At 31.1% G+C, this 25,614-nt stretch overlaps 1 protein-coding gene across 2 annotated transcripts in view; it reads left to right on the top strand.

Annotated features, from left to right (window-relative positions):
• The window catches only part of trh (trachealess), a 131,881-nt gene extending 108,143 nt beyond the window's left edge, over positions 1–23,738 (top strand). Inside the window, exons 4-10 of one of the 2 annotated variants that reach the window (XM_065505149.1) lie at positions 9,786–10,021; positions 18,250–18,317; positions 18,458–18,746; positions 18,815–18,936; positions 21,610–21,803; positions 21,889–21,995; positions 22,070–23,738. In XM_065505149.1, coding sequence (XP_065361221.1) covers positions 9,786–10,021; positions 18,250–18,317; positions 18,458–18,746; positions 18,815–18,936; positions 21,610–21,803; positions 21,889–21,995; positions 22,070–23,625 — 2,572 coding nt within the window. In that variant the 3' untranslated portion in view covers positions 23,626–23,738. The remainder of the gene's footprint in view (positions 1–9,785; positions 10,022–18,249; positions 18,318–18,457; positions 18,747–18,814; positions 18,937–21,609; positions 21,804–21,888; positions 21,996–22,069) is intronic. The other variant, XM_065505150.1, reaches the window with a different exon arrangement.
• The last annotated feature ends 1,876 nt before the right edge of the window (positions 23,739–25,614 follow it).

Genomic DNA, 25,614 nt, shown 5'->3' with positions numbered 1-25,614 from the left:
ATTTGTATCTTTATGCTTTGAGTCTGGGCATTTTTTTATAAATAAAATAATTTAAAATTTCCACACCATAAGCAGAATCAATTTTTAAAGTTATCAAAGCTTTATAAAACAAAATGTACTTTAATAAATTTAAAAGTTGATTATGATTATGGCCTTAAATGTTTAACCTACACTCTTAAAAAGAAAAAATATAAAAAACTTGCAAAAATCAAAAGTCTCGAAGATCCTTTGGGAAATTCGATCCACAGAAAAAACTATATTTCTATTAAAATATTTATCACGTATTGAACTGGTTTCAATTATTTCATAATTGAATCAAATATTCATGTGCTCAAAAATAAAATTTTTTGATATTTTCTATTGAATTTTGAGTTTTGAATTTGATAATTTTGACAATTGAATATACAATTTTGGTTATTGGTTTAAATTTAAATACAAAAATTATTGAATAGATAATTTTCGTAATTGAAAGCACAAAAGATAACAAAAATGTGTTTTCAATTACGAAAATTATCTATTCAATAATTTTTGTATTTAAAATTCAACCAATACACTATAGTTCAAAGTATCACTTTTTCCGTGCGAAATTAATAACTATTAAAGTATTCTACTGTTTGATACTAAAATTGGACCATAGGTAGAAATACTTATATTTTCAACAAATTTAAGAAAAAATTAACCCTCTGTCGACCCATCAGGAGAAAAATAAAGTAAATTCATTGCTTTTGATCAGAAAAAAAATTATTTCATATTAGTTTTCAGTCAATTTAGTTGAATCAGTAATTCATTTTGTAAACACATTTGATTCAAAATATTAATTGAAGAATCAAATAAAACTTCGCACAGTGGTATATAAAAAAAAGAGGGAAATAAATCTGTAATTTCTAAGTCCTTAGTCCTTAGTTAGATTTTTATAAAATTTGACATGCGCAAAGAAGAAGTGTTGACGAGTTTAAATTTTGAATTTTGACCGCATGGGCCCATCATGGGTGCGACCAGGGGTCCCCATAGTAGGACACCTCGGGTATGTTCAATTTTTAAAACGATCCTGTTTCTTTGTCTGTGTTTTCTATCATCTGCTTCGAATGTATTAATAGCTTGTGTGCTGTGGATGTCATTGGTAACCTAAGATACAAATCTGAAAGCATATATCACCATTAAGCCATATAGTGTTTTCATTTCGAAAATTATCTTCCTTTCTTCTTCATTTTTGACATTTTACTTTTAAGTAATCGTAGACAAAATGGAGGACTTTTTCATCCAATAATTTCTTACAGCCCTTAGGAATAACAGGAGCACTAATTTTCTTCACAATATATTTAATAATAGCATCATACTTTGTGTCTTTTGGGCGTTATTTTAGCCAAATTTCAAAAAGTTAATTTTTTTATAGCACAGTAACCTAGAAAAAATTAAATTACTCAGAAAGCGCAAAAATGCGCAGTATGAAATAAAGTGAAATGAATTCACAACATTTCAGTATATTTACTTATTTTAATTTCAAGTTTAACAAACGTTAACATTTTTTTAAAAGCTTCTATAAAGTTAAAGTTTTGTAATCAAAACAAATTACTTTAAGGTTATGTTTAAAAATTGTAATTTTTAATATAAAGGGAAATAGTTTCCAAATATTTAGGAAAGCAAAATTAAGTACTTAGACGTCTCGTTGTTTTCCATTTTAAACATTATTTAAATTATTCACACACTTTCCACAATTAACGTTTAAAAGTTACAATATAATATTGATACTATTCAAAATTTTTTAAAAATGTATCGAAACTTTGACTTTGAAGGCATGCTGTCAAGCCGTATTTTGTATTTTACAAGAACCAATTGCGAATTTGTTTGCATTGGAGATTTAGTAACAGGTTGACAATAAAAAATAATGAATAATAACAACTTCGAAATTGGAATTTCGCACGGAAAAAGTGATAATTTGAACTATAGTGCAATAACGAAAATTGTATATTAAATTGTCAAAATTATCAAATTCAAAACTCAAAATTCAATAGAAATTATCAGAAAATTTTGTTTTTAAGCACATGAATATTTGATTCAATTATGAAATAATTGAAACCAGTTCAATATGTGACAAATATTTGAATTGAAATGGTTTAAGAAATAGTTTTTTCTGTGTCTATTATAGTCTTCATAACCCAATGGTTGCAATCAGGATATAATTTCTTATACTAAATAATTATTTTAATTAAATTGATTTCCAATTTTCCAACGTATGATAAATTTTAATAATAGAATTACACAAAAAATTAACATTATTAATGTGACACCTAAAATTTTTAATAATTCAAATAAATAGTTATTCATTTCTTACTATTACAATCCAAAAAATTAAAACCTTCAAAGGTAAACAACATTTCAATACAACTTATACAATGCATAGGTTCAATCCACCTTAATATTACGAACAATTAAAGCAATATTTCAATATTTCATTCCTTTCATTCCTTTCATTATCCCGTCCTACAGCTACAGATGATGAAAAGATGTCATACAAAATACTAGAGTTACAAATGACCATCTATCTAAATGTGCCACACAACTTGTGTAACTTTGAACAAAATTTCAAACTCAAAGATCTTTTTTTTCTGTAAGCAAACAATCAAACAAAATAAAGACTAATTGCAGGCAATTAATTTCGAAATACACAACAAACATCATCATTATTGTAAATGCAAGTGCTGAAAATATTTAAAGATTTCCAACATGTTCACACATTAATTATCAATTGTAAATGAAATTCTTTCTTTACATTTTAAATAATGAAAACTACATAGAATATCTATAACAAAATAAGTAAAACAAATTAATAAATGTTGCTTTTAGTTTAATAAAATGTAAAAACTGACTAAAGTTGTAGTAGGTAATAAAATCCATGCCGTTTTATTAACCAAAAAAAGATTTTTACAAAAAGATTTTTGTTTAAAACCACAAAAGATGTTGAGTCGCCGCTGCTGAACGTAAATTAAAACGTTTAAAAAATATAAAAACAAACAAACAAACATGCCTTAAATTTCGTCATAACTGAGACAAAATGCTACTTAAAAAATGCCCGTACTTAAAAATGCCTGGCTTTATTTAATTCTTCAGATGAATACGTTTGGATAAATGGATGTGGATGGATACATTATTTTCTGCTTTAAATGCGTATCTAGAAAACTTAAAGTTTAAGTTTTATTTGGATGTCGGCTTTTGTTCGTTTTTCTAAATAAGTTTGTTTAACACGAATTGTTTTGATATAAACCAGGTTTTTTGTTTGTGTTGGCTGCAACTTTTAGACCGAGATGCATATCATTTTGCCACATGTGTTTTTTGTTTAACTTCTTAAGAAAAGCCGGTATTTTAATAAAGCTCATAAGTTTTTTTTTGTTTCTTCTCTTCATTTTTTTATGAGTTTTAACTATTTTGTTGTTTGGTTTTTTTTCTGGCTTCATAAAGATTTGATCTAAACTTGAGCGTTAAGCATAAAAATATTTTTTGGTAATTAAATTTTATTTTAAATACTCTACTGATGATGACATATTTATACATATTCATAACGTACGTATGGCACGGGCCAAATCTGTTAAATGGAATGAAGACAACAAAAACCCACTTAAATTTTAAATTGTAATTGTAATTGTTTTACAAACCAACTTGTTTGCTTAATTGTAAGAAATTTCTTTACTAGATTTTATTTCGTTGTTATATTGATATTTAAAGCTTTCATTTGTAGGTTTAAGACTTTTCTGTTTAAAACTATTTAAAGATTTTGTTGGTTATTAATATAAATGTTTCTTTTATTATTTCTACTCGCATAAACTTTATTAACACAAATTGTTTAAAATTTATTTATTCTTGTGAATTGTTCTATATATTGCTTTGAATTCAGATAAACCATTATAATATTTTAACGGTAATTTAACAGATTTAGAGTATCATGGGTTAGCGATCCAAAATTTTAAACGAATTGGGACGATAAAGTGCTTCCCGAAAAAGTCATTGATTGGTGGGGATTTTAGGCTGGCGGCGTTATCGCTTCATATTTATGTGAGCGAGCCAATCACCTTCTTTTTTTTCTTGGAGCAGCACTCAGGAGATGACCCCTACTCATGCAAAGCATTGTGTTGGAACTTGGAAAATAGGTTATGGGAGGGAGGATAGAGGGAGTAGTGTTTGTGGACATTAGATTTGAATTTTCCTATATTAAAGTGACAGGAAAGACTTCAGGAGGAAGCTTATTCCACATACGGACAGTACGGCTAAAGAACGAATTTTCTCTGTAATGTGTTGTGCGATCCACTGTCCAGTCGACAACAAATTGATGAGCCCTTGCCGAAGAACGTATGTTGCGTAAAAAACTACGGGTTTCGGGAACAAATTCCCTAATTTCCGCAGAGCATATACCATTGTAGTATCGGTAGAACAGTGAAACACAACCCACATTGCGACGATGTTCCAGTGAGTCAATAGAGCTGGATACCCTAATGTCGCCGATAAGCATCTTCGCCCTCTCCTGTACGCGGTCGAGTAACTTCAAAATAGACTTCTAAGCACCGGCCCACACATGAGAGTTGTATTCCATTTTAGGTCGGATATAAGTGGTGTAAATAGTAAGGAGATCAGATGGAGTGAAGTATTTCTTACACCGTTTTAGAAAACCAAGGCACTTGAATGCTTCTTTCGACGCTCAAAAAATTTGTTTTGTCCAGCGGACATCGCACTGAAGACTCATGCCTAGAACATCAAGAGCTTCTGATTCCTTAATATTTACACAACCCATAAAAACAGATGGAGCAACATGATCTGTTGTGCGTTTGTGGGTTAACATACAACATTGAGTCTTGCGAGCATTAAAATCGACTCTATTCGCACAACCCCATTCAGAGATTGTCACAAGATCTTGGTTGAGCGTATCATTCATATTTTGCCTCATTGCCCCAATCTCCGATAGGCTTGGTCTATAATTGAATGCATATGAATGGCAAATGTTGCTGTCATCTGCCACTATGGTGGCCCTTAATAAACGAAAGTTGGATTTTTTCCATTCTCATCCCCTAGTTTGGTGAACATTAGTAAAAAAGTCATCCTGAAAAAATTTTAGATAAATCGGTTGGGGTTAAGACGTGCCGCAAGCCCTCTAAAGTTTTGAGATGCATTTATAAGGGGAAAAAATGCATTTCCTTTAGGTTTTGTAAAAATTTTGCGATTAAAAACTTACTTTTTGCAATTTAATATAAAATAATTGAAATGTGTACGTAATTGTCGTTCTAATGAGACATAAAAACCAGCAATTGGTCAAAAAATGTTAAAGTTATTAAAAAATCGCCAGGCCATTAACGTGTCCCAGGCAACTAGAACAAGAAATGTAGCAACAAAATTAACATATTTTGATAATTATTAAAATAAAAGCTCATATTTACTTAAAATATATCCATATTTACTTGTATATGAGTTTTTGTCTTCGTAGGATACCGTTAACCTATTCTTAGGTATGAACAAAAAAAATTTAATTTTTTTAACGGCATTTTCAAAACTCCATTTTCAAATTTTTAAAAATTTTGTTAAACAAATTTCAAAATTTTTTAATCATCTCATTGGGATTTATTGAGAATATAATAGGGAATAAAAATGTGAAAAAATTATGAAAATATCTCTTACAGTTTTTCCGTACCTGCGATTTAAATTTTGAAATTTTCAAGAAAAACTAATTTTTTGGCCATATTTTGGCGAATGAGCCCAATTTCCTTACTCTTATTAATTTTAAGTAAAATCTGTTCATATTATAGTCCAGGTATTTGTAAATACAGTCTGAAAGTTTTCCTAAAATCTTAGAACGTTAACCCTTAAATCGTGAAGGTCAAATGTCAAATTTTTCAATATTTGGAATTTCTAATGGATATATAGCGAAATGTTGTATATTTTTGGGCCGATTTTGATGAAACTTAACAAAAATATAGCACAAAGCCTAGTATTTACAATAACAGCACAAAAATATAAATTAACCCTTAAGAGCACTTGGGGTTAAAATTACCCCAAACTTCTAAAACCATAAAAAAAACTATGATTTTAAAAGTTTGGGGTCATTTTAACCCCAAGTGCTCTTAAGGGATAATTTCCATTTTTGAGCTGTTTTTGTAAATACTAGGCTTTGTGCTATATTTTTGTTAACAACATTTAATGTGTTAACAAATCTGTAACTAAAGCCACAGTTAAATTAAAAAAAATATAATTACTTTTTGAGATAATTGGTGTTTTGTAATGCATGCCTTGAGGCACTCTTGCGGGTTAGAGGTTTAAGTCGCAAATACGCAACAAACCAAAGCGGCCTTCAAAACTTCAAATTCAGCCTGATTTATGTCCCAGAGTCATGGAAAATTGGACATTTCGGATGCGCTCCAAACGAATGAAAACTGTTTGTTTTATTTACATTTAAAGATACACGCAGAGAAAAAATATAATTGGACATGGTTACTGTAACCATTTAAATAGTGTTACAAGATTTTTAACAATATTATAGTCACAGTAACTATTTACATGGTTGTGGTAACCATAATATGGTTAATTTATGATTCACATGATTGTATCAACCATATATATGGTTACTGTAAACAAATATATGTTTGTGGCAACCATATTTATGATGAATAATTTTATCATAATATGTTGTTCTCAGATTATGATAAGCCTTAAGCCGAGAGCACCATAATATGATAAGTCCTTCATCATATAAATGGTTGTCACAAACATATATAAGTTTACTGTAACCATATATATGGTTGATACAATCATGTGAATCATAAATTAACCATATTATGGTTACCACAACCATGTAAATAGTTACTGTGACTATAATATTGTTAAAAAACTTGTAACAATATTGAAATGGTTACAGTAACCATGCCCAACTATATTTTTTCTCTGCGTGTAGGAAGCGCTTAATGAAAGACCCTTTAAAAGACCTGTGTAAAGCTTGCAATGACCTAAGTTTCGTCATTTACAGCACAATATTGAAAGTTTCTAAAAAATATGTTAAAGAAACTTGTTCCTTTTTTCCTTAAAGTTCTTCCTAGCGTTCACATCAAAAACTTTTGAATGATAAAAGCTCAACATTATCTTTAACTTGACGTATTAAAGTTTTAGAACAGACCCACTTCCCTACCAGAAATATATGTGGTTGAGTCCTCGAAAACTTTTTCATGTTTTAAAACATTGTGATGACTTTGCAAACATATTTCCCGAACCCATGTTGCTCCATTGAAATGTTTGCTTTTGAATTGGAATTATTTAAAATATCTATAAAGGAATATAGAGGCTTTTTAAATTAAATTTTTTAACACTATGTAATAATTTGTAATAGTTTTTTTTTTGTTACTGAACAGAACTATTGTAACGTATTTCAAATTCTGAACATTAGTTTAAATCTTGTTTTAAAAAACCCCTCTTTTATGAGAAAACATTTATTTAGCGTTATTTTTGCAGTCTTATCAAAAGTTTTAATCGGCTTTTAGTTTAGTTTCGATTTTATTTCTTACTATTGGCAAAATATTCGCTGACATTAAAAAAAATCGAAAGATGTTGAGTTTGATTTTAGTTGGTTTTACAATTCAATAAAAGAAAAATTCTCTAATACCTTTAATAGGCCAACTAATCCTTTAAGCTACTTAAAATGTCCAACGAAAGAGAATAAAAGAAAAATGAGTAAATAAAAACACCCATTACACAAGAGATTACAGGGAGACCGCAAAAGGAAACAATAGAATAACAAAAGAATAATTACGATAGTTTTTCACACGGGCCGACGACTGTTGAAAGAATAGACGATAAAGACAGGTAATGAAAGTCAAATTTTAGAGAGAGAGAGAGAGAGAAAAGCAAAGGAAATTACAAAAATTTAATTAATTAAATTAAAAGGAAACTTAAAGGGAAATTTTTTATTTAGATTTAATAAAATTCTATAGCTATAATGCAATTTTATTTAGCAAAATTACATGGTTGTCTTTTTAATTTTTCATTTCAATTCATCCATCATTAACCTTAACAATTTGACAAAATTCCTCATATTTTTTTGCAAATTTCATATCATTACATGACAAATGTTTATTTTTTTTTTTAATTTTTTAACCAATTTTTTACCTTCAACTCAATTTTGCAAAGAATGGCATTTATTCATTGACAGCTAATTTGTTTAGCGATTGATTTGCTTCGAAACGTTGTCGTTGTTAGTCCATTAAAAAAAAAAAAGAGATTAATTGTTTTGTCAGCCGCTTTTCAAGAAGGGAAAATACTAAATAACAAATGTAATTATTTGTTGCCTAGACAAATTTACAACAAAATGTTACTGAGTATTTTACACGGATGTGTTGTGACAAATGTAGCGTAAATAATTTGCAACATTTTAACGAAAATATAATAATAAAAGCAGTGACAAATAGACATTAATGGGTGACAAAATAAAGTGAAATATAGAAATTATTTCAAAGAAACTACAAAAATTAGAATCATTGTTATAATTTAAAGTGCTAATAAGGGTAATACAAATATTTTCTTTAATCATATTTCTGCTGTATTTGATATAAACATAAGTGTTACTTTTTTTACTGGAATTCAAGGCAAAATCAAGTGTAATTCAAGTCTTGAGCAATTAATTTATAGTTGTATTACAATTTATATCAAAACGGAAAAATAAATTCAAGCCATATGTTTTTTGTTGGAAAAAATTTAATTTTTTCAAATATTTTTCAAGTTTAAAAAATAATTATATTTGCATTCAAGTCAAACTCCCAAAAAATGTTTAAATGCTTGAATTTTTATGCGTTTGCTGCTTATTGGCTTTGTTTTATTTAAATTATTTTTTTCCCTTCATTTTAACCTTGATATTTATCTATTTTTTTCTTATTTCCAATTAAACTACTTTTGTATTGCATAAATATCTAACTGTAATCTTTATATTATTATTATCATCATATTTTTTTTCTCTAAACAAAAGTAAATATTCTGTTTTATATTGTTTTCCACAAAAAAAGACAAACAATCTATAACATTTTTTTACCTCCTGTGTTAAAAGACACTTATCTTCTATTGTGTACTTTCACAGCTGTATGTCGATAATATATAAATCAAATAATATTTTGTAGGACCTCCTGCCAGCAGCAGGACCTGCAGTTTTTCAAAATAAACTAACGGTTTAAAAGTCATAAAATCAAAACAAAATATTATAAGTGAAAAAATATTGGTAACAAAAATTATTTGGTAAATTATGAAGAATAAGAAAAATGATCTTGCTAAAACAAACACCTTGAGAGGTAGAAAGAGATGAGAGAGAAAAACAAATTGTAGCAAGTGTTTGAAGTTTGATTTGAGAGTTGCATAAAGATCAACAATGCAGAAGAGAGGTGAAACAATGGGTGGCTGGCAGAAATATCTTTAAATATCTTAAAAAATGAAATGTAAATATTTGAATCAAATATTGCTGTAGTAAATAGGAGTTTAAAGATATTGTCAATCGTATAACACCTTTAAATTGTTAGTTTTCCTTAGCAGTTTTGGTCGTTGTACACATTTTTCCAAAAAAAATATTATATTTTTTCCATCCTTTGCGGTTTTACTGACATGATTCTGAATTTCACTATGATTCATGTTTCCTCGTCCACTTCACAATATTGTAAGGTTTGAAAACAGTTCATAACTGCAAATTTTGTTCATGCTCTGCTTTATTTAAAAAAAAATATTAAAAAATATTCCATTATTTATGAAATTTATAATTTTACATTTGTATTTCTTTACAGAATTCTCGAATTACGCAAGGAGAAATCCCGTGATGCGGCCCGTTCACGGCGCGGCAAGGAGAATTTCGAATTTTATGAACTGGCAAAAATGTTACCACTACCCGCAGCTATAACCAGCCAATTGGATAAGGCATCGATAATAAGACTGACCATAAGCTATTTAAAATTAAGAGACTTCTCCGGACATGGTGATCCACCATGGACCAGAGAACAAACCACCAGCAGCAAATTGAAAAGTAAGTGAAATTTATTATAAGAGAAACAATAAAAACTCAAGAAGGGATTCATAATTCATTAGGAAAATAAAGAAGTTTAAAATTTGTACATTAAATACAACTTTTAAATAAATTTGTAAAGCTAGAGTGTTTTCTATTGAAGAGAATTACAGAGTAGGGATCTTTCAGAAAAGCTTCCCTGAAGAACAGTAAAGGAAACAGCCAAACAGTTTATGTTCAAACTTGTGGATTAAAAATTTCGTAATTGAAAAGTCTTATCCGATTGAAGAGAATTACAGAATAGGAAGCTTTCAGGAAAGCTTTTAAATACAACTCTGAATAAGGGAGATTACTTTGAAAATAAAAGAGGTTAAAATTTGTATATTAAATACAGTTTGAACTTGAAAGCGAAACTGCTGTCTATTGAAGAGAATTACAAAGAAGGGAGCTTTCAGAACAGCTTTCCAGTGAAGGAGACAGTCAATATAAACTAAATTCAAATTTGTATGTTAAAAACATTTTAATTCACAGCTTTCAGCTTTCAGAAAAGCTTAAAAAAAGGCACATGACTTAATTTTTTTCTTTTAAACATAAATTCGTAAAGAAATGTGGAAATATATCTAAACGTTCTCCAAGATCAAATAACAACCCAGAACATATTTGGTAATGATATGCGATTACTGATTAGTGAACCTTGTAATGACTTTGCATACAGAGGGCATTACCTAGAAGTAGTTTAGTAATGACTGGTTTATAATTTAAAGTATTTATTAGATTTCTAATGAAGTTATGTTCACATTAATTAAACATTTCAGGAAAAAAATCTAACCAGTATATTTGCAGCAATTATTTGCTTGATCTTACATGACTCTTGTTAAAAGCAAACAAAGAAAAATATTGGAATTTTGTAGTCACATTTATTTCGCCAAACGATAGTTTATATTTACTGGTTTATAATCTGACATATAGTTACTTAAAATGTTACCATTACTGATTAACATACTTTGTAAAGATTACTGCATATTGTGTGCATTACTTGGAAGTAGTTTAGTAATGATAGGCTTATAATCTGATATAGAGTTACTTATTTATTAATTTAGTAACGAAATAATGTGATAATTTGATGAGACCAGTGCAACCATTATTTTCAGCAATTGTTTGTTTGATCTGTCATGACTTTTGTAAGAGTAAACAAAGTAAAATATTTGATTTTGAGGCCACGTTGAATTTGTCAAATTAATATAATCTGAGAGAGAGCGACATATTAATTAGTGTAAAAATTAAGTTACGTTAATCAACAATTTCATGAAAAACTCTAACCACTATTTTCTTTTAAAGTTTATTTGATCTAACATGACTTTTGTAAGAGAAAGCATAGACAAAGAAATTAATACCCCAATTCTGTTAGACGATTGTTTCGTCTTGTCTGAGGAAGAAAAGTAGTCGAAGTTACGATCCAGTAAGACATTATATTTTTTTTGTCTGGCTTACGTGGTTTGTGTCTATGATTTACGTTATTATCATGTTATTACTGCCAAGTTATTTTTTACATTTTAATCGTTTGGCAATAATGTTTTTTATGAAATTTGACAAATCAAAAAAAAATATTAATTAATAAAAAAATTGTTCAACAATTTACAAACAAAAATGGAAAATAACCACATTTTCCGATTTTGGGTCATTCTACACACTACTCAAACTATTCTAGAAGACTACAAAATAGTTATCGTCTATTTTGATATTTAAAATCGTCTACAATATTTTACTGAATCAAATATTTTACGTTATTAAATGCCATAATCCTAGAAAACAACCATTATTGTTTTATAGAATTCAAAACTTATAACTCAAATATGAAAAGAAGAAAATTCTAAATCGTCTAACAGAATTGGGGCATAAATTATCGAGTTTTTAAGGCCATGGTTTATAATCTGATATATACATAGGTACATATTTATTAGTTTAGTAATGAGGTTATGAAAACTGAGTAATTCCAATTTTCAACTATTATTTGTTTGAGCTTACCTGACATTTGTAAGAGCAAACAAAGTAAAATATATGGTTTTTATGGCCACGTTTATTTCGCCAAATAATGGTTATTAAAAACTGGTTTTTAATCTGACCTATTTATTAGATTAGTAGTGAAATTATGTTATGTTATATTTGATGAAACTATTTTCAGCATTTGTTTGTTTGATCTAACATGACCTTTGTAAGAGCAAACATAGACAAACAAATTAAAGTATTTTAACAATGTGAAGATAGCTTTAGACCACAATTTCTATTCAATGAATAAGAAAAAGTAAATTTCATATATTTAAAAGGAAAATTAAACAAATCTTAGAGAAATCGAAACCTTATGACTAAAAGTGTTGCGGCAATTAAAAGACAAAAAAAATCGGAAATTTTATAAACAATATTTTTGGAAAATAAAATATGGATTTAAACAAAAACCCAGACTAATCTAGACAAAACAAATATGTATAAATGGCTACTAGATTTCAAGTAAAAGGAAGTGAAACTTTTTTGTGTGTGTGTGTTTAATTTTTAAAATAATTTTAAAAGAAATGTGTTCAGCATAATTAATTAATCACAAAAAAACAAAATTTTAGAAAAATTATTGTAATAAAAAAAATCAGATTTTAAAACTCAAAAATTATTTACGAAAAGGGGAATTTTTTGTTTAAAACCAAGCTAGAAACCATTAAAACCCTAGTTAATAAAAATGACCAATATTTGAATATTTTCTAAAAACAATTACAAGCTATTTATATGTCTAGTGGTAGAGTTATGTTGGTAACAAAACTGTACTGACGTTTATTTTATTTTGTATTTTTTTTGTTATTTCTGTTCACAGTTTATGTGGCTGGCTGACTGACTGACTACACATTCGTAACGTACTTCAATTCATTTCATTTCAATTCAATTAATTTGCATAAAAAAGTGTGTAAATATATAAATTTGTTGCTTTTTTTTAATGATTATTTGTTTTGTTGTGCTCATGCGCAACCATTTTGTTTTGTTTTTTATTGTTTTCTACATTTGAGTTGGTAGTTTTTTTTTTATCAATTTAATTTTCTCATTTTGAATTTTATTTTGCTGTTTTGAGTTTTTTTTTATACAATTTGAATTTATAGAAGGTAACGGAAGGTTAAATTATTATTATTTTTTTTATATAATTTTGTTTATACAAAATGGTTTTGCCATATATCATTTTGCTTGATTCCAAGTATTTATTACCTTGATTTTTATTTATTTGTAAACATACATATTTTTGTCTTGGGGTTTTTTCTGTATGGCATTTGATTGCTTTTTTTTTAGGGAAAATTTTATTTAAATGGAAATCAATAATGAGTAATTAAACAAAAAATAATTTTTATTTTATTTATTTAGTGATTGAATCACTTTGTTGGAGTGTTGGGTGATTCATGCAAAAACCATTTTAAATATTTATAGTTTAAATGGCAAAATATGAAAGAAATCTGGTGAAATTTTAAAGCTAAATTAAATGATGATGACGAATATATTTAGTTAATAAGGATGTAGATAAATGAGAAATGAGAACATCCATAGGGACTTACACAGACATGGATCCAGGTCAATTATTTGGGAGGGGAAAATAGAGTAAAATTTATTTTACATTTTTCTTTTTTTCTTTTTTATATTAAAACTTGTTTTGGGGGGGGAAATAGTAAATTCCCTGGATCCGCAGACGATGTAGTCTGCTATCAATGATCGCAAATACCAACTAAATGACGCAGCTTGTTCAAATTTTAACAGGAGTCAACTGACAGATGCCTGTTGACAGAAACAGTGTTGCCGGGAAATTCAAAAAAGTCGTGGACTTCTAAATCATTTCAAATATCTTTTACTTTTCTTATTCAATTTCAAATTGTCTGCCTATTTATACTGCTTTAAGCACAAATACATCACTTTTTTTACCTAAGCTTACTTAAAGTAATAAATTTTCTTTTAATTCAATTATAGGATTTAACGATTATGACTTAAGGCCAAAAACAAAACCCCCCTCCACCGCCCCCAACAAAATACAAATAAAAAATCTTTCAAATATTAAATAAAAACCTTAAAAAACGCCTTTTCGTAGCCAGAAAAAAAATAACAATAAAAATTAAGCCAAATACTCATATGTTTATGATTATGATTATTACTTACAGCTACTGCCCTTGGCCTCAGCCTCCGATACACAGGTTAACACTTGACCATAACACAAACAACCCACCCCATCCAGTGAAATCCCTGGAGTACCACATATGCTTACTAAAGTTTTATTTTATTTTTTCTTATTTTTCCCAGCAATTTACTTTTTGCCTCATTTTTATAGCAATTCAATAATATTATTGTAATAATAATGATATTTTTCCGTATTTTCTTTGCGGGCTATAATTTTCCTCAACCAAAAAAGGTGTTAGTTTAAGTGTTAATACTTGTTACAGCAAAAAATTAGAAAAAAAAAATAAGGGGTGGAAGTGTGACCACTTATTTATTTATAACTTTTCTTATATAATTCTAAATTTAACTTAATTTAACTCATAATTCCTTGCTAAATAAAAGTAACTTGTTGTTATATATTTTTTTTTTATCTGAGGAATTTAAAATGGTAAAAAAGCCATTTATATGTCGTCATGCTTGTCATTTTTTTTCCTCTATAAATTTATTTACAACTAAGTATTTTTGTGACAAACTGTCACTTTAATCATCGAAGCATGAACTTATTGTTTAGTTTTATTGTGAGTGTATGGGTTTTGGGTACACATGAAAAAATTATTGTCATGAATTTTTAGTTAAACATTAAAAATGTTTTTGTTTTCTTTTTTTAAATAAATTTGAAGGTTAAAGTTTTAAATTTTATTTAAAAAAAAAGCTTAATGTTTGCTTCAAAATTGCATAATTATTGTTTAAACCAATGTCACATTGTTGCAATAAAATATTTGAATAAACCTTACGACCCCTTTGCCCGAAATTATCGTATGTTACATTTATACATAGTAAAATGTTATACCAATATTCGCTATATTTAAGGAAATATTACTACTTAAGTTAATTTTAACGTATGTGAAATTTAATTTACTAAATCGGTTATTGTATCGCATTTAAAATTTGGTATGGATAAGACCAGCCAAAGCAAAGAAATTTAATAATAAAGCTCTCCTGTAAAATTTGGTTTTTGTAACATAAGATAATTTCGCGCAAGGGGTCGCTTAATTGTTTATTTGGGAGTACAAATAATCTTCAACCAATCTCTAGGATTGAAGTTTAAAGCCTTTTTATATCCTACACCACCATAGTGGTTAGGGTATAATGCGTTTGTCCAGATGTTTGTAACTTTCTGAGTCGATTAAACGATGTCCGTCCGTCCGTCTGGTCGGCTGGCTGGCGGGCTGTCCATGTAAACCTTGTGCGCAGAGTACAGGTCGCAATTTTGAAGAAATTTGGTACATATTATTTTTTCGTCTCAAGGACCAAGCCTATTGAAACTGGTTGAAATCGGTCCATTATTTCACCTAGCCCCCATACAAATGTCCTGCCTAAAATGGACTTTATCGGTCATAAATGTTTAATTTATATATGTATCTCCACAAATTCCGTTTTATATACACAAAATTCATGTCACCAAATTTTGTTACGATCGGTCCATAATTAGTCATAGCTCCCATATAGACCCGCTTCCGAAAATCACTTTAACGTGCATATACACACAAAATTCAACATATTTAACTTTAATATAGACATAAATCACACGACCTAATTTCATAGTGATCGGTCCATAATTGGTCATAGCCCCCATATAAGGCCCACTTCCAAAAATCACTCAAAAATATAAATTATTGAAATTTTAAAAGAAAAATGTTTTTGCTCTTTTACTTAGTGTAGGGTATTATATGGTGGGACTTGACCGACCATACTTTCTTACTTGTTAAAATTAACTCTAGCCAGAGAGGAATCCTAAGAGAGAGAGAGAAATTCTGCTGTCAGAAACCAAAGTCGTTTGTTAAAAACTTCTATGTTTAAGATTGTATTAGCAAGAGTTTCGTTCGAATCTCATCTCTATGTGAATACTCTATGACAATTAGCCCATTAACGGCTGCCCTCCAATTTCGTCCTTCGTTTTTTGATGAATCTTTGCAAAATTAATATATTAGGCACTAAAATTGTTCAGAAATTATATGGACCGTAAGTTAGGTTCCACGGGCAGCCACCAATCAAGCAGTTCACTTGGGTCCATTCAAAACTGATACTATTGTGATAACCAAGAAGTAATCAGCAGGATATTTATTCGACATCCATTGTTTCCAAGGTGAACCAACCATATTATTTGATGAAGGAAAGGATGCTTCTCATATTAATCCTTGATAACTCATCTAAACACGAGAGGAAGGGGGTTTCAAGAATACGTTTCATCAAGTTTGTTAGAGCCGGGCAATGGTATAATAGGTGGGACAGTGTTCTCCTCTTCTTCGTTTCGACAGCTTCTATTCTTCTATTTGTTCACGAGGAAATTCTATAAGTAGATTCGTCCTGCCGTTATCGTATATGGGCCAAGTTGACCTTGCGAAAACACAGGTGGATTCATTAGTCCATCTGTACTGTGCAGTCTCATATATGTAGTTTCTGCTGTACAACCATCTTACATTATGCAAGGGAAATACCAGAAAAGAAATCAATCGCCTCATCAGCCATCACCGTTCCCCTTCTGTCCAATTCGTTTGTTATACTATTACCCTGATTTATATCCTGTCCAGGGATGCCCATATAAGCGTTATCCTAGAGTGTCTAGCTATCTCATTTATTGATATCCGGACCGTAACTTTCCCTAGAATTGTTCAATATATTGTAAAATCAACTTGTAAATAATAGGAAGATTGCCTTTGAAGACTTTAATATTTAATATTCAATCGAATAAAAGTCTGACCGGTTTTTCTCTCATATAAAGTAAATTGGAACTAAGTATCAGACCCAGAGCATTACAGAAAAATTATGAGTTTTGGTAGCATCTTGGCTGATAACAATTTTGATATCATTTGATAGATATGTGTAGGTTAAAATACAATTGGTTATTTTTCACATCCCAGGTAATCCAGCGTAAGTAGTCTAGTTTAGATTGAAGTCAGTTTAAACATTTTTAATATTTCATTTAGAAATCTGTAGCTTTATATTGCTGAGTCAAAGGTGCAAAACGTGGCTTACTTAAGACTAGCCACCACACTATCTCTTTGTAATCGATATTAGATCAATCGACTTTACCTTCGATGTAATTCGATATCCAAAAAAAATATCTACTTCCCTCTTTTCATACAGATACAAAACAATCAACAAGACACGGAATCCAGAAGGAAAGATTTCTAGAAATGGCTTTGTTCAAAAACTATTTTATTCTAAGGACACATTTCTAATAGAAATACTTTCTCTTTAATGCCAGAGATCTGATGAAAAGACCCACAAGAATACAATTATGTTCAACAAATTCGAGAAATCCAATAGGAAATTAACCAGTTTCAAAGCTATGTTTCAAAGCTCTACTTCCTAAACAAATTTTGTTGCTTAGCACATTCAAAATATGACTGGTTCTTGAGTCGTTTATCAAGCCGAATTAAGTTACACGAATGAGGCCTTCGGTACACTATCAGCTGTGAAATAGGGAATTTCGATTTATTGTGACTACTCGTACCATTCAAAAAACACAATCCTACAAGAGAAATGCTTAGGGTTTCGGACGAAAAGCTACCAGTTTCAACTTTGTGCTTGGATTCTTACTTGAACCTCAGATTTCATTTAGACTTCTTAAATAAATAAGAATTATTACGCTTTTGAACATAATTACATATTAATGAGAGGAGCATATTAATATTACTGATTGTAGCCACCACCTAATTAGGAACGGAACTAATCCAATTATGTTTTCTTTATCACCTTAATAAATCCTCAAAGAGCAACGCTTACGTTTTTAGAAAATGTTAAACAAATTTCTCATAAATTAAAATTGGAATTCTATAAAAGTTTTTAAATAAATTAATTAAGTTAGTCATGAACAAAAAAACAAAAGTGTATCTACATTTATCCTAGAATATAATTAAATTGCAAAACTTCCTAAAACTATTAACATTGCTCATTTATATTTTAATTTTTTTTTTTATCAGATTGGGGTCTTTTTAAACACCCCACACTTCCTTAAGGGTTAATAAACTTTATTAAATTGTGTGTTTTTCCATTGTTTTTATGTTTTGTTTTAGGTGCAGCCATAAGACGCAGTCCCGCCGTTGATTTATTTGAGCAACATCAGGGTACCCACATATTACAGGTATGTTTTATACAGTTTGTTGCTTGCATTCTTAAGAATTTATATATTTTTATGCTTGTAATATGCAAATATGTATTTATAAAGTTTGCTATCAAGAAAAATTGTTTGTTAACTTCTTCTTTTTCTGTTGTTAAACACAGTCGTTGGATGGTTTTGCATTGGCCGTTGCAGCTGATGGTCGTTTCCTGTATATATCGGAAACGGTATCTATATATTTGGGTTTGTCACAGGTGGAAATGACGGGCAGCAGTATATTTGATTATATACATCAAGGTGATCATGCTGAAATTGCCGAACAATTGGGTTTGAGTTTAACATCGGGTGGTATAGCCGGTTCCGGCTCACAAACAGGACCAGCTGGTCTGGCCTCACCACATTCCGGGGGCTCAGACGATGGTGTAGGCAATCATGGCACCAACAATCCAGATGGTAAGTTTTAAAACCTATTCTAATCCTAAATAATGCTAAATAATATTGTTTATTTTTTGGTTTTTTAGTTTCTGGCCAAATGACTGTTATATCGAATAGTGGTTATAAGGGTTATGAACGTTCCTTTTGTATACGCATGAAATCGACTTTAACCAAACGAGGCTGTCATTTTAAATCTTCCGGTTATAGAGTAAGTTTCCTAAATATTTTAACAAGTTTTTTTTCGTTATTTTATAATGTAATTTATTTATTGTAAAAATGTAAATATTTTTAGTTTGTTTTAGAATTTTAGCTGGTAGTATTAGTAGCTTTTTTATTTTATTTTTTTTGTTTTCATTTCCTCCCTCATTCATTTTATTTGTTGTCTAGCTAACAAACAAAAAAAGAAAGCAATTTTATATATATATTTTTATACTAAGTTATGCATCCTCTCCCTTTTCCCCTTCATTATCTACAGGCTAATAATGATCAAACGGCTAATGGTGGTAAAAATGGTAAAACAGTGGGCACCAATTATTCGGTACGTATCAATCAAAATCAGTACAAAAGTCAAAGCAACAAAAAAACGTAATCGTTTAAAATTAACGTTTTTTCTTTTTAACAAAATTTATTCTTTGATTTAAAAACTAATTTTCTGTTGTAGTTGAAATTTAATTACTAACAAGTTTTTTTTGTTTAATTGAAAATAAATAAAAAATAAAGCAGAAACTATTCGAAAATTTTTACTAACCTTTGAGAAAACGTAATTTACAAACTGATTTTATTGATCAGTATCGAATTTTTAAGTGTGTTTAAACAATGCAAATGTTTATCATGGTCACATCATGCTTACAGTCACTCATTAACAGTCATTTTATTTATATTCATATTATATTTGTTTAAAATAAGTTTAAGTATTTAAATATTTGTTTAAAATAACATTTAGGTATTCGTTAAGATTAAATAACTTTAGAAAACAACTTTTAGAGAAACTTCAATTAATTTCAAACAAAAAAAAACATTCAAGCAATTTGAAGTAGGGCCTTTTGTGAGTCCTTGTTAGTCCAGGTTAGGAGTACCTAATCAGTAATGAGTTCTTAACCAAAACATTCAGTTGATCGAACGAAGTCATTTATTGATCTAACGTCCATCTCCGACAGTTTTGTCAGGTCATGCAAAATGATCCAACCAAATTTCTCGAATCTTGGATCCCCTAGAGCCGGACAGTGACAGAGAAGATCATATTCTTCGTTATGACAACTTCAACAAAAGTCGCGAAATTGTAGATTTAATCTCCTGGCGTGCAATCCGAACTGGAAAGAAGGGTCGAGGTTAGGTGTACCTTTCAACCATAATGAGTCTTTAATTTAACCATTCAATTGCACAAACGAAGGCATTTATCCTTCTGAAGTCCATATCCGAAAGATTAATCAGGTTGTGCAAAAAAAGACAACCAAATGTCTTGAATCTCAGATCCGCTAGGGCCGGAGAGTGACGGAGCAGATGTTCAACCGTCTCCTCCGCATCTTCGTTATAACAACTTCTACAGAAGTCGTGAAATGGTAGATTAAATCTCCTGGGTCAAGGTTAGCTGTACTGAATTAGTACCCTTTCAACCACAATACGTTCTTAACCTAACCATTCAGATTAGTCAGGTCCTGCAAATAAAGGTAACCTAACGTCTCGAAACTCAGATTCGCTAGGACCAGATAGAGTCAATGAAGATGTTCAACCGTTCCTCGTTATGAGAACTTCTACATAAGTCGTGAAATGGTAGATTTAATGCACTGGCCCAATGCTACTAGTTTCCGCAGCTGAGACGTGGAATGTTCGTCATAGCAATCGATCGACAACAATTATATTCAGGCTATATCGCCCTTGCCGACCTCCAATCCAACCAATCGTTCAATCGTTCACCAGTCGTCATAGCAATCGATCGACAACAATTATATTCAGGCTATATTACCCTTGCCGTCCTCCAAGTAGTCTCTTTGGACCACCTTGTTTGTGAATAGTCGTAAAGTCTCGTCAAAATCATACGCTTACGTCTTGGAAGCGGTACCCCGACCAATCGATCAATTCCCGCGAAATCCTTCTCTTTTTCAAAGTATCCACGATGTAATTACCTCGTAGGAAAATCACTCATTGCAAGCGCTTAAACCACGACAACTGAGACGCGCAATGTTCGTCATATCAATCGATCGACAACAATTATATTCAGGCTATATCACCCTTGCCGTCCTCCAATCCAACCAATCGTTCAATAATTACCAGAACTTCGTTGACATTGGTGTTATTTACATGTAATAACCACTTACCTAAACGATCAATAAACTACAACAAATGTATCCTCTCAAGTAGTACAATAATGGCAAGTTCCTCGTTCTCAAACGAAAAATAAAGTGAACGAAAGTTGATCACTCGAAGTCGATTGAAATTCCTCTCAGGATTCCTAAACTTATCGTTCGCATAGAATTGGTGTTAATGAAATCCAAATCAAATTTCGAAGCGGATTTGAATCGTAATTGAGCTCACCTGCAGTTAAGATTTCCTTTGAATTATAAAATTATTCCAAAGAATGGTTAATTGCAAGGTTTATACAGACCCACAAAAAACTGTAACAGACACCTATCAAAATAATGCAGAAACAAGCCAGACATTGGCCTCGAACAATATTTGGAAAAATGTGGAGATTTTGGATGTGACTTGGAAGTTAAATAAATCGTTTTATTCCTAAAAATGTAACAGAGTTTCTCTTCTAGTTGTTTTCTATAAAGACATTACCACAATTATAAAATAATCCCCTTTAGTTTCTTAGGCTTATTACAGATCTCCTGCTTAATTATTTTACAAAATTTTTATTCTTATTTTCTTCTATTTGTAGGTGGTTTTATTATTATGTAAATTACGGCCACAATACACATTTTCGCATACACGAAAATCTCAACCCCCTCTATTGGGTATGGTGGGATTGGCTATAGCTTTGCCACCACCCTCAGTGCATGAAATTCGTTTGGAATGTGACATGTTTGTAACGAGACTTAATTTTGATTTTCGCATTGCCCATTGTGAGCCAAGGTAAGTAAATAAAGAAGATGATGATACATCATTTCCTTCCTTCAGCAACTGAAAATTAATGTAAATTCTTTAATTTTAATTACAGAGTTTCTGATTTATTGGATTACACGCCCGAAGATATGGTGGGCAAAAGTATGTATTCGCTGTGCCATGCCGAAGATGCCAATCGTATGAGAAAACATCATATGGATTGTAAGTATTACAACTCTCTCTCTCTCTTAATAAAGAAATCAAGTAGTAATGATTATTTCTCTATCTCTCAATAGTAATCGAAAAGGGTCAAGTTCTAACGAGCTACTATCGTCTAATGAACAAAAACGGCGGCTACACTTGGATGCAAAGTTGTGCCACTGTTGTGTGCAATTCCAAAAATGCCGACGAACAAAATATCATTTGTGTCAACTATGTGATCAGTAATCGTGAAAATGAGAATCTCATTTTGGACTGTTGCCAACTGGAACCGAGTATAGATAGCATTAAGCATGAAGATATTTCAAGTCTTGATAAAAATTCCGGATCTCCTGGTGGAGATGCTGCGGCAGCTGGTGATATTAGTCATAATGGTTTGGCAGGCAATGAAACGAAATTAACATCTCCCAAAACAGAACCGGACTCTCAACAGAGATCTAGGGGTAGGGTAGCAACGAATGCCTCCAGTAATAGCATAGCCCTAGTTAAGGATGCAAATAATACGACTGGCTTAAATGTACCAGAAGACGGTACGGTTAATAATACCTTACCCACCACTGTGGCCACAGCACCCACCCCAGCTCCTACCACTACGAAACGTAAGCGTAAAACTAAAATTACCCCCGTACAACAGCCGGTGGACAATGAAGGTGCTATGGATAACAATATCTCTATAAATGAACCTAATGCCAAAGTTCCTGCTGTAGATCGTGAAACACCGCGCTCACGCTTGCCCTCCATAATAGAAGAACAGCAACAACAGCAGCAACAGCAACAACAACAACAGCAAACACCAGCTCCTTCACAAATACAAAATCCAGAAACTTCAGTTAAAGACCTGGAACAAGCCATGTCTAAGCATCTGCCTTCACCGGGTAGTGTTAGTAATACGGGTCCCAATACTACCGATTTTAGTACCGATTCATTACTCAAACAACAGCAACAACAACAGCAGCAGCAGCAACAAAATGAAAAGAGCAGTACCATACAATGGATAGGAGCACCCCACTATCAGCAGCCGCCTGCACCTATGCCTGCTACCGCCCTGCTAAGACAACTCTATGCCAATCGCGAAAGTGTGATACGTGCCACCGCCCGCCAAACACCCACCGGCGTATTCTATGGTGATCAGCAGACTGGTCCTCTACCCACACCACCCGGCAGTGAATCTTCTTATGATAATCAATATCTACAATTGCACTCTCACCCCCAAAAGACCTCTTCAGATGCCTTCACCAATCTCGTATCCACCTATGGCACCTATCATCACAGCTCTATTGATTACCACAATGCCATGACACCACCCAGTTCGGTGTCGCCACGAGACTCGAACAACTCTTTAAATGCCGGCAAATCAACCTCAACATTAACCTCTTTAAATGGTGGCTATGACTATGCTGATCCCTTAAAGTCTCAATACACCAGCAGCACAAGCAGTGGAGCAGATGTCTCATCGGCTCTACCCCTAAAACCTCAACCTTACTCAGCGGCTGCTGCTATGCATACAACTGATACCAGCAGTGGTTTGACTTATAGTAATTTAGATCAGCCTCAGTACTTTGCTCCACACTCCAGTTTCCATTTGTATCATAAGGGTGCTCCAACGAGCGGCTGGTATTCGACACCCTCATAGGTCGATCTTAATCAAAATTGCGAGCTATATACAAACCACTCAAACAGTATAATAGACACAAATCAAAATTATGCCACGGCAGCAACAGCAGCAAGTTCGTTGGCCCCGAAGGATAGTTGGGATATTGTGGGAGCTTTGGGGAAAGTGGCTCGTATGTTTTACAATGTGAGAAAGGGTAATTGAAGTTATGTTGCATCTATTTAAATGATTTTGAATTACAATTATCTTTAATTAAGTGTTATAGAAACCATTTTTTAAAGCAAAAATTTAAGATTTTTTAAATTCCTGGTTTTTTAAAATATAATTTAAATTAGTTTTGGCTCCTTTTGTTCTTCTAGGTACTAAATTCCAATTTTGGTACTACATTTTTGCATCTAAATCTTTAAAAAGAAGCACAAGTAATGATTTAGCATTTTCTTTACACATTCTATTGACCGTATAGTTGAACAGGATTCAAAACCGAAAAGTTTATATATAAAAAAAGGAAAAAAAGAAAAATGTAAAATAAATTTTACTTTATTTCCCTCGCCCCAAATGGTTAAGCTGCATCCGTAACTGCGTTGGATATACCCATTTGAGCCAAATGAAACTTCAACTCTGTATGTCCCAACTTGTTAACTTGTCTTCTGAGTATTGATCTATACAGGAATATCCCTTGTACTCGTACTATCTTGGTTTGAGTTTCCTTATAGAAGTTTTGCCCTTTTGTCGACTGTAGAGTTCTGCCAGTTTCTGAGTTTTCATTTATTGGCCTATTCTTTATTAAGCTCATTCTTAAACTTTGGAAATGGTTTAACAGTTTCCATATATTCAATGAGGGTTATCTGCAGTACCGATAAACCTTTTTAAATAAAATAACAATTCTGTGGTTGAGTATGAACCATTTAAAACATTTTTTTTATAGAAATTTCTGCGAAACCAATTAAATCTACTTTGCGTTTGGATGCGAAACATTATTTGAATTGCACGAAATTTTCCTTACAAATTAATGGTTTAACCCCATTTCTTTGAATCCTTCAACCTTTAGATAACACAGTGCAACATTTTTGAAGTCATTGAGTGCAAACTCCTTCTCGTGTGGAATTTCTCGAAGTAAAAGTTAATTTTTTAAACTAACAAACCCGAAAAAATGCATCTAGTGCAGCGAAATGCAATGAGCTCTCAAATGAGCTCTCTTGTTTTTATTTTCACATCTACGCAAGCACACACAAAGTCAGTCTCGCATGAGCATTGATAGAAGCAGGTTGTGTTACGCTTTTATGCTTGTTTATTTCATTATTTCAGCTATTTGTTTTTGCCAGAGAATAATTATCAACTCATACAACTACAATATCTAAAAACTGTAGTGGTGTGAGTTTGCATTTCGCTGATCTAGTGCCTCAAAATTGCTAAAGTATGGACAAATTTAAATTTTTTATATATTTTTCCACTATTTTTTGGCCCATAGCTGTCAAAAAGATAAATGTATATAATAATAGCTGCCTTCGAGGTCGTTTTGGGAAAGAATCTTGTACAGCCAGACAAAGCAAATAAATTGGTGAAACAATGCTCAATTACTTTCATAAAATCAATGCATCTATGATTTTGAAATTACATATTCAGCATCAACACTTTGAGGAGTTCTTACACCAATTTAATACCTATTCGGACCAACAAGGAGAGCGATTTCAGCTGGTCACCATGACAATGGTAAAACTATACAAAGGTAAAAAGCTGGATGTATTGCTTGCAGAAGTCTGTTGGTGCAGGGACCGAATTCTCGGAGATCGATAGATTTAAAGGACACACCGAAAGAGATATGCCATTGCATGTGGTGTCAAGCTCTGATGATGCATCAACTTCAATAGATATTGATTAATTCATGTTCATTTGCCTTTTGAAACATTGTTCATACATTTCTCGAATTTTCGATGGAAAATACAGCTGGAAAATGTAGAAAAAAATTTTTTTCCAGTATTATAATGTTCTGAAGAATTATGTATTATATTA

This window comes from Calliphora vicina, chromosome 3 (genome assembly GCF_958450345.1).
Source record: "Calliphora vicina chromosome 3, idCalVici1.1, whole genome shotgun sequence".
NCBI lineage: Eukaryota > Metazoa > Arthropoda > Insecta > Diptera > Calliphoridae > Calliphora > Calliphora vicina.
Note: the sequence above shows the minus strand (reverse complement) of the source record. Positions and strands in the feature narration are given on the sequence as shown.